This window comes from Eleginops maclovinus, chromosome 19 (assembly GCF_036324505.1).
Source record: "Eleginops maclovinus isolate JMC-PN-2008 ecotype Puerto Natales chromosome 19, JC_Emac_rtc_rv5, whole genome shotgun sequence".
Classification (NCBI taxonomy): domain Eukaryota; kingdom Metazoa; phylum Chordata; class Actinopteri; order Perciformes; family Eleginopidae; genus Eleginops; species Eleginops maclovinus.
Genome location: NC_086367.1, coordinates 14728678 through 14745016, shown reverse-complemented (window position 1 = coordinate 14745016; position 16339 = coordinate 14728678). Strand labels below are relative to the sequence as shown.

The 16339-nt window shown below is 40.2% G+C and overlaps 1 protein-coding gene across 3 annotated transcripts in view; it reads left to right on the top strand.

Annotated features, from left to right (window-relative positions):
- Window positions 1-14263, top strand: part of stac (SH3 and cysteine rich domain) — a 38931-nt gene extending 24668 nt beyond the window's left edge. For all 3 annotated transcript variants that reach the window (XM_063908272.1, XM_063908271.1, XM_063908273.1), the window contains 3 exons: window positions 10263-10314; window positions 10903-11040; window positions 12651-14263. In XM_063908272.1, the coding sequence (XP_063764342.1) occupies window positions 10263-10314; window positions 10903-11040; window positions 12651-12749 (289 nt within the window). In that variant the 3' untranslated portion in view covers window positions 12750-14263. The remainder of the gene's footprint in view (window positions 1-10262; window positions 10315-10902; window positions 11041-12650) is intronic.
- Window positions 14264-16339: the final 2076 nt, after the last annotated feature.

The window sequence follows — 16339 nt, the reverse complement described above, 5'->3', positions numbered from 1 at the left end:
CCAGCAGGTGTTCTTTTGGCTGACCAAGAAGATGGCATACAGCTCTCATCTGTTCGTATGTAGATTCATCAGGGAAGAGGCAGGTTCCAAAATACATTGTTCCCAGGAAACATCCCAGTGACCACATGTCGATGGCTTCAGTTATAGGGAGACCCAAGGTCACCTCTGGAGCTCTGAAACAAATAGGTTGCATTTCCATTCCAACCTCTGCTTTGGAAGCTGGTAAGGCCAAACCAAAGTCAATTAATTTAATCCTGAAGGGCTCAGACTGGTGGTTTACAAGCATGACATTGTCAGGTTTCAGGTCCGTATGAATAATGCCAATTCCCTTCAGCGCTTCAAAAGCTACAAGTAACTGTTGTGCGACAGGACGGATTTCGTTAAGGGAAAATGCTGCCTGCTCCTGGTTAAAAAGGTCCCAAATGCTCATGTCCAACATTTCAAAGGCTAGGAAATACTCGTCTTCGATCTTGAAATGGTCCATGAATCTCACTAAGTTCTTCTTCTCTGGGTGAAGTCCCTTGATTACGTGAAGCATTCTCACTTCTTTGTCGGCATCATTTCTGTTTTTGAGGATCTTGATTGCTGTAGTTTCAGATGTTTTTAGATTAATGCATTTGGCAACTTTTCCAAAACACCCCTCTCCTACAAAGTCCAATACAATGTAGTTTGTGGACTTGTTGCAGATTATTGTGGGATTTTGTGTCTGCTGTGGTTCGGGTGCTGACTCGTTGTTTTGGTGTTGGGGATTGCAGTGGTATGACTGGGAGGTTGTATCGTTGGTAGGCCTCTCAGTGTTTAATTTGGCAGGACATCGGGAACTCTCAGGTATTGACTCAATTGCCTCCATGTCAGTTTCAGGGTCGCTGAGAGGATCACACATTGCATCTGAAAGATCCAGGGTGCAGATTTCCATCATCTCAAAAGCCTCTTCTGCATGAGGGTTGGAATAGATGTTCTCTTCTAGGTGATTCATTGTTACAAAGCTGTGTTCTAGGGCTTGTCCGGGCGTAATCCTCATCTGACCATCCAGATTGAGCAACCCATTTAAGAGGTCTGAGAATGCCATCTTGTCTTCACACATAACATCTGACAATGTCATCTTGTTTTCACATATAACATAGTCATTTTCCTCTGACTCCTCCATTACTGCAACTTTCAAATCTGTAACATCCTCAAAATCCCAACTTGACATTTCGGGCTGGACACCAGACACCAACTTGTACTGATCTGGCGTCTTTAGCTCCCATCTTGGAGTCAAACAATTTACCCTGTTAAAATACCGCCGCGTGTATTTCCCAGCATCCAGCAGGTGTTCTTTTGGCTGACCAAGAAGATGGCATACAGCTCTCATCTGTTCGTATGTAGATTCATCAGGGAAGAGGCAGGTTCCAAAATACATTGTTCCCAGGAGACATCCCAGTGACCACATGTCGATGGCTTCAGTTATAGGGAGACCCAAGGTCACCTCTGGAGCTCTGAAACAAATAGGTTGCATTTCCATTCCAACCTCTGCTTTGGAAGCTGGTAAGGCCAAACCAAAGTCAATTAATTTAATCCTGAAGGGCTCAGACTGGTGGTTTACAAGCATGACATTGTCAGGTTTCAGGTCCGTATGAATAATGCCAATTCCCTTCAGCGCTTCAAAAGCTACAAGTAACTGTTGTGCGACAGGACGGATTTCGTTAAGGGAAAATGCTGCCTGCTCCTGGTTAAAAAGGTCCCAAATGCTCATGTCCAACATTTCAAAGGCTAGGAAATACTCGTCTTCGATCTTGAAATGGTCCATGAATCTCACTAAATTCTTCTCTGGGTGAAGTCCCTTGATTACGTGAAGCATTCTCTGTTCTTTTTTGGCATCATTTCTGTTTTTGAGGATCTTGATTGCTGTAGTTTCAGATGTTTTTAGATTAATGCATTTGGCAACTTTTCCAAAACACCCCTCTCCTACAAAGTCCAATACAATGTAGTTTGTGGACTTGTTGCAGATTATTGTGGGATTTTGTGTCTGCTGTGGTTCGGGTGCTGACTCGTTGTTTTGGTGTTGGGGATTGCAGTGGTAGGACAGGGAGGTTGTATCGTTGGTAGGCCTCTCAGTGTTTAATTTGGCAGGACATCGGGAACTCTCAGGTATTGACTCAATTGCCTCCATGTCAGTTTCAGGGTCGCTGAGAGGATCACACATTGCATCTGAAAGATCCAGGGTGCAGATTTCCATCATCTCAAAGCCTCTTCTGCATGAGGGTTGGAATACATGTTCTCTTCTAGGTGATTCATTGTTACAAAGCTGTGTTCTAGGGCTTGTCCGGGCGTAATCCTCATCTGACCGTCCAGATTGAGCAACCCATTTAAGAGGTCTGAGAATGCCATCTTGTCTTCACACATAACATCTGACAATGTCATCTTGTTTTCACATATAACGTAGTCATTTTCCTCTGACTCCTCCATTACTGCAACTTTCAAATCTCTAACATCCTCAAAATACCAACTTGAAATTTAGGGCTGGACACCAGACACCAACTTGTACTGATCTGGCGTCTTTAGCTCCCATCTTGGAGTCAAACAATTTACCCTGCTGAAATACTGCCAAGTGTACTTCCCAGCATCCAGCAGGTGTTCTTTTGGCTGACCAAGGAGATGGCATACAGCTCTCATCTGTTCGTATGTAGTGTCTCCAGGGAAGAGGCAGGTTCCAAAATACATTGTTCCCAGGAGACATCCCAGCGACCACATGTCGATGGCTTCAGTTATAGGGAGACCCAAGGTCACCTCTGGAGCTCTGTAACGAATAGGTTGCATTTCCATTCCAACCTCTGCTTTGGAAGCTGGTAAGGCCAAACCAAAGTCAATTAATTTAATCCTGAAGGGCTCAGACTTGTGGTTTACAAGCATGACATTGTCAAGTTTCAGGTCTGTATGAATAATGCCAATTCCCTTCAGCGCTTCAAAAGCTACAAGTAGCTGTTGTGTGACAGGACGGATTTCGTTAAGGGAAAATGCTGCCTGCTCCTGGTTAAAAAGGTCCCAAATGCTCATGTCCAACATTTCAAAGGCTAGGAAATACTCGTCTTTGATCTTGAAATGGTCCATGAATCTCACTAAGTTCTTCTTCTCTGGGTGAAGTCCCTTGATTACGTGAAGCATTCTCAGTTCTTTGTCGGCATCATTTTTGTTTTTGAGGATCTTGATTGCTGTAGTTTCAGATGTTTTCTGATTAATGCATTTGGCAACTTTTCCAAAACACCCCTCTCCTACAAAGTCCAATACAATGTAGTTTGTGGACTTGGTGTAGAATATTGTGGGATTTTGTGTCTGCTGTGGTTCGGGTGCTGACTCGTTGTTTTGGTGTTGGGGATTGCAGTGGTATGACTGGGAGGTTGTATCGTTGGTAGGCCTCTCAGTGTTTGCATTGGCAGCACATCGGGAACTCTCAGGTATTGAGTCAATTGCCTCCATGTCAGTTTCAGGGTCGCTTAAGGGATCCCACATTGCATCTGAAAGATCCAGGGTGCAGATTTCCATCATCTCAAAGGCCTCTGCTGCATGAAGGTTGAAATACATGTTCTCTTCTAGGTGATTCATTGTTACAAAGCTGTGTTCTAGGGCTTGTCCGGGCGTAATCCTCATCTGACCATCCAGATTGAGCAACCCATTTAAGAGGTCTGAGAATGCCATCTTGTCTTCACACATAACATCTGACAATGTCATTTTGTTTTCATATATAACATAGTCATTTTCCTCTGACTCCTCCATTACTGCAACTTTCAAATCTGTAACATCCTCAAAATCCCAACTGGACATTTCAGGCTGGACACCAGACACCAACGTGTACTGATCTGGCGTCTTTAGCTCCCATCTTGGAGTCAAACAGTTTACCCTGTTAAAATACCGCCGCGTGTATTTCCCAGCATCCAGCAGGTGTTCTTTTGGCTGACCAAGAAGATGGCATACAGCTCTCATCTGTTCGTATGTAGATTCGTCAGGGAAGAGGCAGGTTCCAAAATACATTGTTCCCAGGAGACATCCCAGTGACCACATGTCGATGGCTTCAGTTATAGGGAGACCCAAGGTCACCTCTGGAGCTCTGTAACAAATAGGTTGCATTTCCATTCCAACCTCTGCTTTGGAAGCTGGTAAGGCCAAACCAAAGTCAATTAATTTAATCCTGAAGGGCTCAGACTTGTGGTTTACAAGCATGACATTGTCAAGTTTCAGGTCTGTATGAATAATGCCAATTCCCTTCAGCGCTTCAAAAGCTACAAGTAGCTGTTGTGCGACAGGACGGATTTCGTTAAGGGAAAATGCTGCCTGCTCCTGGTTAAAAAGGTCCCAAATGCTCATGTCCAACATTTCAAAGGCTAGGAAATACTCGTCTTTGATCTTGAAATGGTCCATGAATCTCACTAAGTTCTTCTTCTCTGGGTGAAGTCCCTTGATTACGTGAAGCATTCTCAGTTCTTTTTTGGCATCATTTCTGTTTTTGAGGATCTTGATTGCTGTAGTTTCAGATGTTTTTAGATTAATGCATTTGGCAACTTTTCCAAAACACCCCTCTCCTACAAAGTCCAATACAATGTAGTTTGTGGACTTGGTGCAGAATATTGTGGGATTTTGTGTCTGCTGTGGTTCGGGTGCTGACTCGTTGTTTTGGTGTTGGGGATTGCAGTGGTATGACTGGGAGGTTGTATCGTTGGTAGGCCTCTCAGTGTTTGCATTGGCAGCACATCGGGAACTCTCAGGCATTGAGTCAATTGCCTCCATGTCAGTTTCAGGGTCGCTTAAGGGATCACACATTGCATCTGAAAGAGCCAGGGTGCAGATGTCCATCATCTCAAAGGCCTCTGCTGCATGAAGGTTGGAATACATGTTCTCTTCTAGGTGATTCATTGTTACAAAGCTGTGTTCTAGGGCTTGTCCGGGCGTAATCCTCATCTGACCGTCCAGATTGAGCAACCCATTTAAGAGGTCTGAGAATGCCATCTTGTCTTCACACATAACATCTGACAATGTCATCTTGTTTTCACATATAACATAGTCATTTTCCTCTGACTCCTCCATTACTGCAACTTTCAAATCTGTAACATCCTCAAAATCCCAACTGGACATTTCAGGCTGGACACCAGACACCAACTTGTACTGATCTGGCGTCTTTAGCTCCCATCTTGGAGTCAAACAGTTTACCCTGTTAAAATACCGCCGCGTGTATTTCCCAGCATCCAGCAGGTGTTCTTTTGGCTGACCAAGAAGATGGCATACAGCTCTCATCTGTTCGTATGTAGATTCGTCAGGGAAGAGGCAGGTTCCAAAATACATTGTTCCCAGGAGACATCCCAGTGACCACATGTCGATGGCTTCAGTTATAGGGAGACCCAAGGTCACCTCTGGAGCTCTGAAACAAATAGGTTGCATTTCCATTCCAACCTCTGCTTTGGAAGCTGGTAAGGCCAAACCAAAGTCAATTAATTTAATCCTGAAGGGCTCAGACTTGTGGTTTACAAGCATGACATTGTCAAGTTTCAGGTCTGTATGAATAATGCCAATTCCCTTCAGCGCTTCAAAAGCTACAAGTAGCTGTTGTGCGACAGGACGGATTTCGTTAAGGGAAAATGCTGCCTGCTCCTGGTTAAAAAGGTCCCAAATGCTCATGTCCAACATTTCAAAGGCTAGGAAATACTCGTCTTTGATCTTGAAATGGTCCATGAATCTCACTAAGTTCTTCTTCTCTGGGTGAAGTCCCTTGATTACGTGAAGCATTCTCAGTTCTTTGTCGGCATCATTTTTGTTTTTGAGGATCTTGATTGCCGTAGTTTCAGATGTTTTCTGATTAATGCATTTGGCAACTTTTCCAAAACACCCCTCTCCTACAAAGTCCAATACAATGTAGTTTGTGGACTTGGTGTAGAATATTGTGGGATTTTGTGTCTGCTGTGGTTCGGGTGCTGACTCGTTGTTTTGGTGTTGGGGATTGCAGTGGTATGACTGGGAGGTTGTATCGTTGGTAGGCCTCTCAGTGTTTGCATTGGCAGCACATCGGGAACTCTCAGGTATTGAGTCAATTGCCTCCATGTCAGTTTCAGGGTCGCTTAAGGGATCCCACATTGCATCTGAAAGATCCAGGGTGCAGATTTCCATCATCTCAAAGGCCTCTGCTGCATGAAGGTTGGAATACATGTTCTCTTCTAGGTGATTCATTGTTACAAAGCTGTGTTCTAGGGCTTGTCGGGGCGTAATCCTCATCTGACCATCCAGATTGAGCAACCCATTTAAGAGGTCTGAGAATGCCATCTTGTCTTCACACATAACATCTGACAATGTCATCTTGTTTTCACATATAACGTAGTCATTTTCCTCTGACTTCTCCATTACTGCAACTTTCAAATCTGTAACATCCTCAAAATCCCAACTTGACATTTCGGGCTGGAAACCAGACACCAACTTGTACTGATCTGGCGTCTTTAGCTCCCATCTTGGAGTCAAACAGTTTACCCTGTTAAAATACTGCCAAGTGTATTTCCCAGCATCCAGCAGGTGTTCTTTTGGCTGACCAAGAAGATGGCAAACAGCTCTCATCTGTTCGTATGTAGATTCCTCAGGGAAAATCCAGGTTCCAAAATACATTGTTGCCAGGAGACATCCCAGCGACCACATGTCGATGGCTTCAGTTATAGGGAGACCCAAGGCCACCTCTGGAGCTCTGTAACAAATAGGTTGCATTTCCATTCCAACCTCTGCTTTGGAAGCTGGTAAGGCCAAACCAAAGTCAATTAATTTAATCCTGAAGGGCTCACACTTGTGGTTTACAAGCATTACATTGTCAGGTTTCAGGTCCGTATGAATTATGCCAATTCCCTTCAGTGCTTCAAAAGCTACAAGTAGCTGTTGTGTGACAGGACGGATTTCGTTAAGAGAAAATGCTGCCTGCTTCTGCTCATAAAGGTCCCAAATGCTCATGTCCAGCATTTCAAAGGCTAGGCAATACTTGTCTTCGAACTTGAACTGATCCATGAATCTCACTAAGTTCTTCTTCTCTGGGTGAAGTCCCTTGATGTCGTGAAGCATTGTCACTTCTTTGTCGGCTTCATTTCTGTTTTTGAGGATCTTGATTGCTGTAGTTTCAGATGTTTTCAGATTAATGCACTTGGCAACTTTTCCAAAACACCCTTCTCCTACAAAGTCCAGTACAATGTAGTTTATGGACTTGTTGCAGATTATTGTGGGATTTTGTGCCTGAAATAATGCAGGCTCATCTCTATACGATTTTGAGTAAGTCATTGTTTCTGTAAAATGTTCAGCAACACTGTTCCAGCAGACAAGATCTAAAGTCGGACTGTCTTCTTCCTTAGAATACAATCATATGACCAGAAAGTGTCCGAATCCTGCTTTACTTTGCTATGAGGATGTCATCATTGCTTTGATCTTTGTCATGTGGAATGCAATCTATGACATCATTTAGTTCCATTATAACAAAGTCTTTTTGCTTTGATCATGGCATAATGATGACATCATCAACCAATTCTAAATTCAAATTCTAAATTCTAAATTCTAAATTCTTCACTTGATTTTCCTCCAATATTTTTGTTTTGCCATTATCTCTTTCACTGTGATGTTATCATGACTAAAAGTGTCCACTGATGCAGTCCATTCTTTGATAGCTGTAAAATAAAAAAATAAAAAATCTTTACTATCTACTTGTTCGACTTCCTATGGCACTAGCAACATTAGCTTCAGCACATTCCATGCTATAACTTTATGACAAACTGCAATTATTTCATGATATAACGATGGCATTCTTTTCTATGAATTTTTCATTGTGACATACAATGACAATTTATATTGCATAATATTACTTATTTTACTATGGCTTTTTATGTAAGACCTTTTTTATGACAGTATAACTTGTGATAGTAGGAAAAGTACAGGTGTTAATAACTACAGTAACAATGGCTCTACTCTGTAAACGTCCCAGTGAAAGTCAAAGAAGCTTTATTCAGCCTTAAATTGCATTATTCACATTTTTCTACTGTGACAAGTCAACAATGTCTATTATGAAAAATGCCTATTTAAAAGTCACATTGGGTGTTTTGGTTTGGCAGTTCATTAAAAACACCTGATCATTGTCTGGAGCCCCTTCTCATTTCTCTGTTTCCTCTCCTCAACTCCTTGCCTCGCGTCTTTATCCTACCAAACGGGAGACGAGAGCGGAGGAGTCGAGGAGGGGAACCGAGGAGAGACGAGTGGAACAACAGGCCTTTAGAGTAATGAGGAATCCTCTCCTCTGAGCGGTCATTCTGAAGCCACTAATGATCACAGGAGGCACAGCAGCACTCTGTCTGATAGGCATATCTGTGTTCACAACAATTTATATATTTACTTTTAATTAATTCACAATGTGGTATAATGAGACAATAGGCTACAGATGCAGACAACCGCTGGGATGATTTGACTAAGAGGGAAATAATTTTCACAACTTGAAATTAATGGATTTAACTATGGAATATCCTGTAGCCTATACATGCTAAAAAATATATATGTTTGTTTCAGTCAGACAACTCACGTGTTTCATTAATATGTTTATTAGAAACAGTATGTAGTTTGGGTTTGGCGTCTAGGCTCGGGCCTCATCACTCCACATATTAACATAGAACAGGTTGCATATTCTATCTCATTCTTTAACCATAGTTGACAGGGCTTCATCTGCGACATACTTTGATAAAGACCCTCAGGAAGAGAGCATTTATCATGAGCAGTCCTTCAGCCTAAGCTGTAAAGTGCTGCGGGACACCCTGCAATTGCTCTTGATCCTAACAGGTATTCTCTTAGGATTTAAGGAGTGCACTTGTTCTCTCACACACACGTTGAGAAAGTACTTCAATCGTTAGGCGTGATTTAAAATTCCTTGGAAATAAAATAATTATCTCGTCCCCCTATACCATTGGCAAGCTTTGTTTCAAATGTATTCTCTTATGAGAGTCTCCAACAATGTTATTCTCCTCTGGGTTTTGCTGCACACAGTAATCAATACATCAAAGTACAAATGGAGGAAAAAGTGGAATATTTAATCATAAGTTTTCTTTTAAGTGAGAAAATCCGGTTTGTGACTATTTTCAGTTGGTGCTACATGCTCTGATTACATGATTACCTTCCACTCTGTGGTGATTGTAATCATGATGACTTCTACATTGCTAGAATACAGAATTAGATAACCCACTCCGCAGTCTTTATGTTATTTAAAGGACAATGATCACTGCAAACCTTTATTTTATTTAGTGTGATTTTAGGTGGTTTTGAAGCACAGCACTCAAAAGAGATACTCATAAAGTGCATTCCCTGTTATTCTTTAAGAAACAACAGGTGTACTTTGTTTTCAACCTAGAAGGTTTTATAACACCAGGTGCTATGCTGTTTCTCACGTGTAATAAGTAGTGTTATTCTGAGTCATGGTGAGCATTACAGAGCACAGCCGGTGTTGTTACTGAACCACAAGGAGAAGAAAATGGGGAAATTACGTTAACCAACATTTGGCTCAACTGCGCTGGCCCTTTGGAATTTTATTGATCAAATTTAGCCAACGGCTTGGAACAGATGTTTGTAATTATGGCACATGGTAAAATGATTCATGTGTTTACTGGACAAAGAAAAATGACTTACAGCAAACAGGATTGAGGTGCATCCGGAAAACAAAAACACCTTCATCTGCTTGGCTCTACAGCATATGCATACAAGTGGGTCTGTCAAGTAGATCAAGTAAAGGTGCAGCTTCTGTTATTATTGACAGAGTTACAATAACTTTAAGGTGCTATGTGATTCACCCTGTTGCTCTGAAAAACACATATGTATGTGCCATGACAGCAGTTGAAGATTCACTTCAGAGGAATAAAATGGAACAGGATTCTTGTTTCAATTTTGTTAGCTACGTAGTAACTCCAGAGGACCTTTAAGAATCACGTTAAAGGGTTTTTGGATATACAATGAATTGCTACATGCATGATATTGCACTTATGCTAAAAGTTCCCAGGTAAAAAAGTCGGCGTCATCACTAATAAATGATCCTAGATTTACACCCAGAGATGTATTAAGGACTTTAAATTCCGTCCCCTGTATGGTTTTTATTTTGTATAGGCTCTCGTGTACCACTAAAATACTGCCGTAAATGTGGTTATTACCACTTATTTGTTAAGGAGATTTCTGTCACTATACATGAATATGAGAGGAGGAAAATGTTCCCTTTTTCAGTATTTTTGTCTTTGTGCTCTATATTGCAGCGCAGGAGACAGAATCTTAGTGGCTGATGACTCGAATGATGACTGGTGGAAGGTATGTACAAAACCAACTTATAACACCATTATGAATAGTGACATGTCGTCTTCAACATTTTCTTTGTTTATAATATAATTAACCTTCAAATCTGCAAAATTATAAGATAGCATAGGCAGTTTTGAACAGTTTACATACAATGTGGATTTTCCACAAAGCACAAAAAGAAGTTGAGCTCTAAATTATAGGAGCGAGCCAACAGGCTGCCTCAAGACACAACTGCACGACAGATAAATTGGGGAGACAAAAGGGTGAAACGTGACTGTGCAGAGGCAGCCGGTTGCCACCAGACCATGAAGAAACTCATCACGCATTTTACCTCTGCTGCTGTTTTCTACATGCTGTAGATAAACAGAGACATCTGGCCAGTTTGTTATGGATACTGTTGTAACACATGCACAGTACAATGTTTAGGTACTGAAGATGAAGACACATGTATCCTCTTTATATCTATGTACCAGGTGTATAGGGAGACATTAGTGTACTGTACTGTGTTTTAAGGATTTATCTAACCACTGGTTTGTTATCCTCTTATATACTGTTCAGTTTTCAGCTGTTTTCATGTTTACTTTCGTCTTCTTTTTTCAGGGCGTTATTGAGGACAGGATCGGTTACTTTCCGGCGGCCTATGCTCATCAGGTTCGGATTGAGGACCAAGTGTTCAGGTGTAACAGGACGTTCATCGGCTGTAAGGAACAAGGACAGGTCACCTTAAAGGAGGGACAGGTACTGTACACACCTACGGTATAAACCTTAAGATGATACGCTGATGATAGGCTGGTTATGAACATTTGAAGTGTAAAGTCTGAACATAAATACAGATTGTACAGGATGTCCCTCCTAAAATAGGGTGTTTATTTATATCCTTCATTATCCTGCCCTGTTATTATGGGTCGGCTGCTTCATCTCCTGCATCTGCAACTCTGTTATATTTCTGCTTTTTGTTGTTCAGTACCTCTGGGTTTTGACCTTTTATTAAAAACCTTCTTAAACATACAAAGTGAAAAACGTCAAAAATGATAGTAAAATACATCCTGCAAAAAAGAATAAACCAAAATAAGATAAGATAATTAGTTAATAGTATTGATTATTAGCCATTATGTAAAGGCATTCTAAAAACTGACAGATAAATGTATAATAGGCTAGATAGCTTAGTTTATATTCGTTTACAAACAGTAACAGTGGGGTGGTTGTTAAGGTTAATTGCCTGCCTTTTGAGCCATTAGAACACGCATTATTAATTTAGACCAACCATCAGCAGGCTTGAGCACATAAACGTCCTTGTCATCATGGTTAGGGAAGCAATGACCTTCAGAGTGAATATAAAAACTTCCACAATACACCTGTGTGTAATTCACGATCACACTCCTGCCATGAGAGCTCATCAGATTCACATCATCCTGCAGCTCTTTAGCCTATCTTATTACCCTCCTGCAGCTCCCACATCGCCCCATACCTTCATCTTCTCTTCCCTCGCATACACCTATTACCTGAAAAGCTCGACTGGAGTTTGCTTACAGAGGATCCTTCGTAGGAGTAACCATTAGATTATCATTTTGGTATAATGGCTCTACTTTGGTCATGACCCTTTTTTCCCACAATGCTTTCCAGGACATGTTGGGATTTTAAGTAAAGAACCCCCAGTGGAGATTAAACCACCGAAAATGATTAGAGTCTTTGACCCGCTGCCTTTCTTTTCCATTGACACAAAACCCAGGGGAAGGTTTTGGAGCGTACTCAAAGCCAGCATGTAGATCCAATGTGTTCTACTCCATCAACAGGGTCATTGTTGGAATCATAGAAACGTTTGACGAAAGAATCAAAACAGCCCCCCATCGGTTTTGGAACTCAGTAATGTCTCATAATTATAGCAATATTATAAACAAGCGCAACTACACGATCATTATCTTTAAAAATAGGTCGCATTTGCAAATAGATCCTCCGAGCTAGACAATGTATCATACAGATTGAATGATATGAGAACATTGTATTTATAACTCCGCCAATAGATTTTAGGTGGCTAATTATATGGCTAACCAATATAAACAATTGGGGATTATAGAAGAAAAAAAACTGAGATAAGAGAGACAAAGATAAAAATGAGCATTGAATTTTACTCTTCTAGTCTTCCCGAGGTGTTTTTATTTAGTATGAACATTGACACATCCACATTAAAGTCTATATACTGTATATAGACTCCACCTCCGTCTCACATATTGTGTGCTACCATCTGTTGCTAACATTGATTGAAATATTGAATCAAATGTTTTGTGTATGTTTCTCTGCACTAGCTATGTTTACATTCAATTAAAGTTCATTTTAATCTTTTGCCTCAGATCTGTGTGAGCAGTGAGGGCGAACACAGCGGCTTCATCAGAGTGGCGAGTGGAAAGAAGAGAGGCTTCGTGCCCTGCGATGTTCTGGAAATCATATGAGACAAACACTCAGAGACAGAGAGAGAGAGAGAGAGAGAGAGAGAGAGAGAGAGAGACTGAGACAACCGAAAGGAGGAGGAAACTTAAACTGCAAAATGGCTCAGAGAAACCAGTGAGGGACTTTGCCTCGTCAGAAGTTTTGATGTAAAAGTGTTGCTGGTTTTGTGAATGAAGACTCTGCTTTGTTGTGGGTCGGAGTCTCCATACCTTCTTCCCTCTAGCACAGAGCTAGATGCTAAAGTAGACATTACAGTGTGTTTGCTGGTAGACAGGAGCCCTCTGTTTCACTGGATTCAATTTAATTTATATAGCTGATAGGAGTGTTTTTTCCCCCCTTTGTTTGATTCTGCAACAAGCTGTCGGTTTTTAAAATAGAAACCCCCTGTCTGCCTGTTTAAGCCAAAGAAAAGGAAACAAACACAAAGCACATCCATTAGCATTCCTTTTACAAATAGTTTAGTTTCTCATGCTCTGACATCATGTTGCAAGCAAAAAGTTAAGCTTTTAATTCAGGATTTGGAAGTTTGCAATAAATGGGTGATTATTTTGGATGATAAAATGCCAGAAGTCAGAAGGCAACGGAAAATTGGACCACATTAAACAACATATATAAGTAGGAACATTTACTTTCTTTGACTCATCACTCTTTGTCCTCTTGATTTTGTTATTTTTGTTTAAACTTGCTATATAACTTCCACACTATACAGTGACAGTGCTGAAGTAGACATTTAAAAGTTATTCATGTTTTTCATGTAAAAAAATGACACATCAGTTGCAACAAAGAGATGTGAGGGAGTATTATCAGAGGAATTTGTCACAATCAAAGACTTCAGAAATGCTCAGTGGTCTTTTTAAAATATCGCCCTCGTATTCCCCAGGTTTAAAATGTCTTACTCATTGCATTTCGTGAACTACTCAATGGGGACGGTAATATACATCTTTCTTTATCGGTAAAATCAGAAACCTTATTTAAAATCTGTGTTCCACTAGAAACAAAATGTGTTTTTTTTTACCAGTGTTTACCTTTTAAATTGTCTCCATGCTTTGGGACCCATTTCTTTTAGGCTTGCCTTCAATTAAATGATCTCTCTTTTTGTTGTTTTTGGCAAAAAATGTCACTGCTTTACTTTAATAAAAGTGAATGACAAGGTACATCTATAAAAGAATCAGAACACAAGTGATTTCATGATCATGTGAGCTGTTGGGAATGCAGTGTTAACAAAATGTAAAACAATGAACCTTGTCAGAAAATGAAACATTTCTAGTTTGCGTGTCGACTTAAAATGCGATCACTTCTGTGGGATTTTCCTCTTTTTAGCAAAGACGTTTCTGAACAGCACTTCTCTTTCAAATTCCTGTTAAGTGCGTTTATGGAGAGGTGTTGCATCATAGTAGATATAGTATATCTCTCAAAGGTTGTTCTGCACTAAAACGTGGCTTTATTGAATGTCCAAGAACTCCACATTGTAAATAATGTACATACAAAATTAAAATGTCTTCTTTATCACAACAAACTTGAAGTGTATTCTGATCATTTTGTGGTGTCTTTCATGTATGTGCTTTTTTTCTGTACCCCAGTGTAATTAAAATTATTTTCCTATAAAAACACAAGCCGAATATTTAACATATCTAAACATGTTTCCGTCATCCTTCGAACATCTCTCTTGTCCATGAATTAGAATTGGTGAAAAGGTTCATTATTTGCTCTAGCGGGCCCCAAATATTGATGCAAATATGTATTTTATGATGTGATAAAGTGAGAACTGGATTGTGACTCAGTGACTTTTGACTGTCTGTGTAATGACACACAACAGGCCGTTACTGCAGGATGCCAACGAGACTCTAGCTCCACCTGTTGGTTTGTTAGCGTAACAGCAACATCAACCAAGCGACTGAGCGGATTTTAACAGTACATCTACCATGTGCCTGATGAGTGGCACACTTTTGCCTTGGTGCACCATTAAACCTTTCTTTTTTTAAATAATATGTTTTAGTGTAAGAACATTATGGTTATTACCATCAATTATTCATTATCCAGAATATTTTATATTGTTTATATTTGATATCATATTTTTAATTTAACTTTAATTGGTCGTTTTATTCCACTTTTTAAGTATTTGTATTTTAATGTAGGATCACATTGCTGCTTCTGTAACAAAATTATTTCCCAAATTGGGATCAATATATGTACATATCTATCATCTATCTCTCTATTATCCCTCAACGCAGTTACACTCAGCTCTAGAGCTTCATAGGATCTCTTCGTTTTGGCTAGGTTTCAAGGTTTTATTGGTCATATGCACAGCATATACAATGTATATGTTGGCAATGAAAGACTTATATCCCATGCTCCTCCAACAACTTAACATACATGGTGCAAATAAGATGAATAAAATAGTACAAAAAGAGAGAAGAATATTTACAATAACAACAATAAAGATTTAAGGATGTGAAATATATACATATGTGGAATACATTGAAAGTATTTAAATACTTTACACTGTTGAATGAGGAGGTATGGACAGATGCATATATTACGTATAACAGATGTATATGGCAGATGTGTATAATATATATATATGTGTACTATAAACAGATGTGAGTAGACATTCACAGAGCTCAGGAGTTCAGCAGTCTTATAGCCTGTGGTATAAAACTGTCCCTGAGTCTCGTGGTCTTGGTCCGGATGCTGCGATACCATCTGCCAGACGGCAGCAGACAGAACAGATTGTTGCTGGGGTGATGGGGGTCCTTTAATATCCTACCGGCCTTCTTCCTACACCGCTGGGTGTAGAGGTCCTACTGTCTTGGTTTACTTTCTCAACTCTTGTGTCATTTTTAGATGCAGCAAATAACTGATTTCAGTAAAAACAAAACACTGTAGCTTAGAATACCTGCTCTGCAGCATCAAACACCAGAAACACACTGAGAAGAAGCTGGCAAAGATGGTGAAGTGTTTAGTATAGCCATTATGTCGAATACTTCCTTCAGGAGTAGGAGAGACCAAAGCAAAAGTCAAAATGAACTCTAATATTGCTCTGTGGATGCTACAACTCAATTTCTAATAACAATAAAGCACATTAAAAAATCAGTAAATGCCAAATGATGTTACATGATGAATTAAAACACTGTTCTTTGGGGGTTTAAACATTTGTAAGGTACATGGGTAATATCCCATAGGTAAAAGAGACACACATATTCATCTACCTATTCAAACAATTAGGTTAGACTTGTTAATTTTTACATATTTCATGCTGTGCGTGGGAAAAGCTAGTATATGAACTACGGGTGTGAAATATGGTCTCAGTAGTTGTGAAGCAGGAAGGATATGGCTGCAAATGTTTGCTGGTGGTGCTAGGCTCACGAGTTAGATACTGTAGGTTTATAAAAGACATTCTGATAATGCCTTCATTATCAAACAAACAATATCTCCCTCATTGTTAGGGATTATTTTGTGTAAGCTTGTAAATCTTTAGCTCATTTGCATCTCTTCTCTCTGTCCTCCTCTGACCTGGCTCTACGGCCTTGCAGGTGCTGTTATCTTCATTACGGAGGGGCAGCCTGGGCTTCCGAAGCCTTGTTGTTCCCAC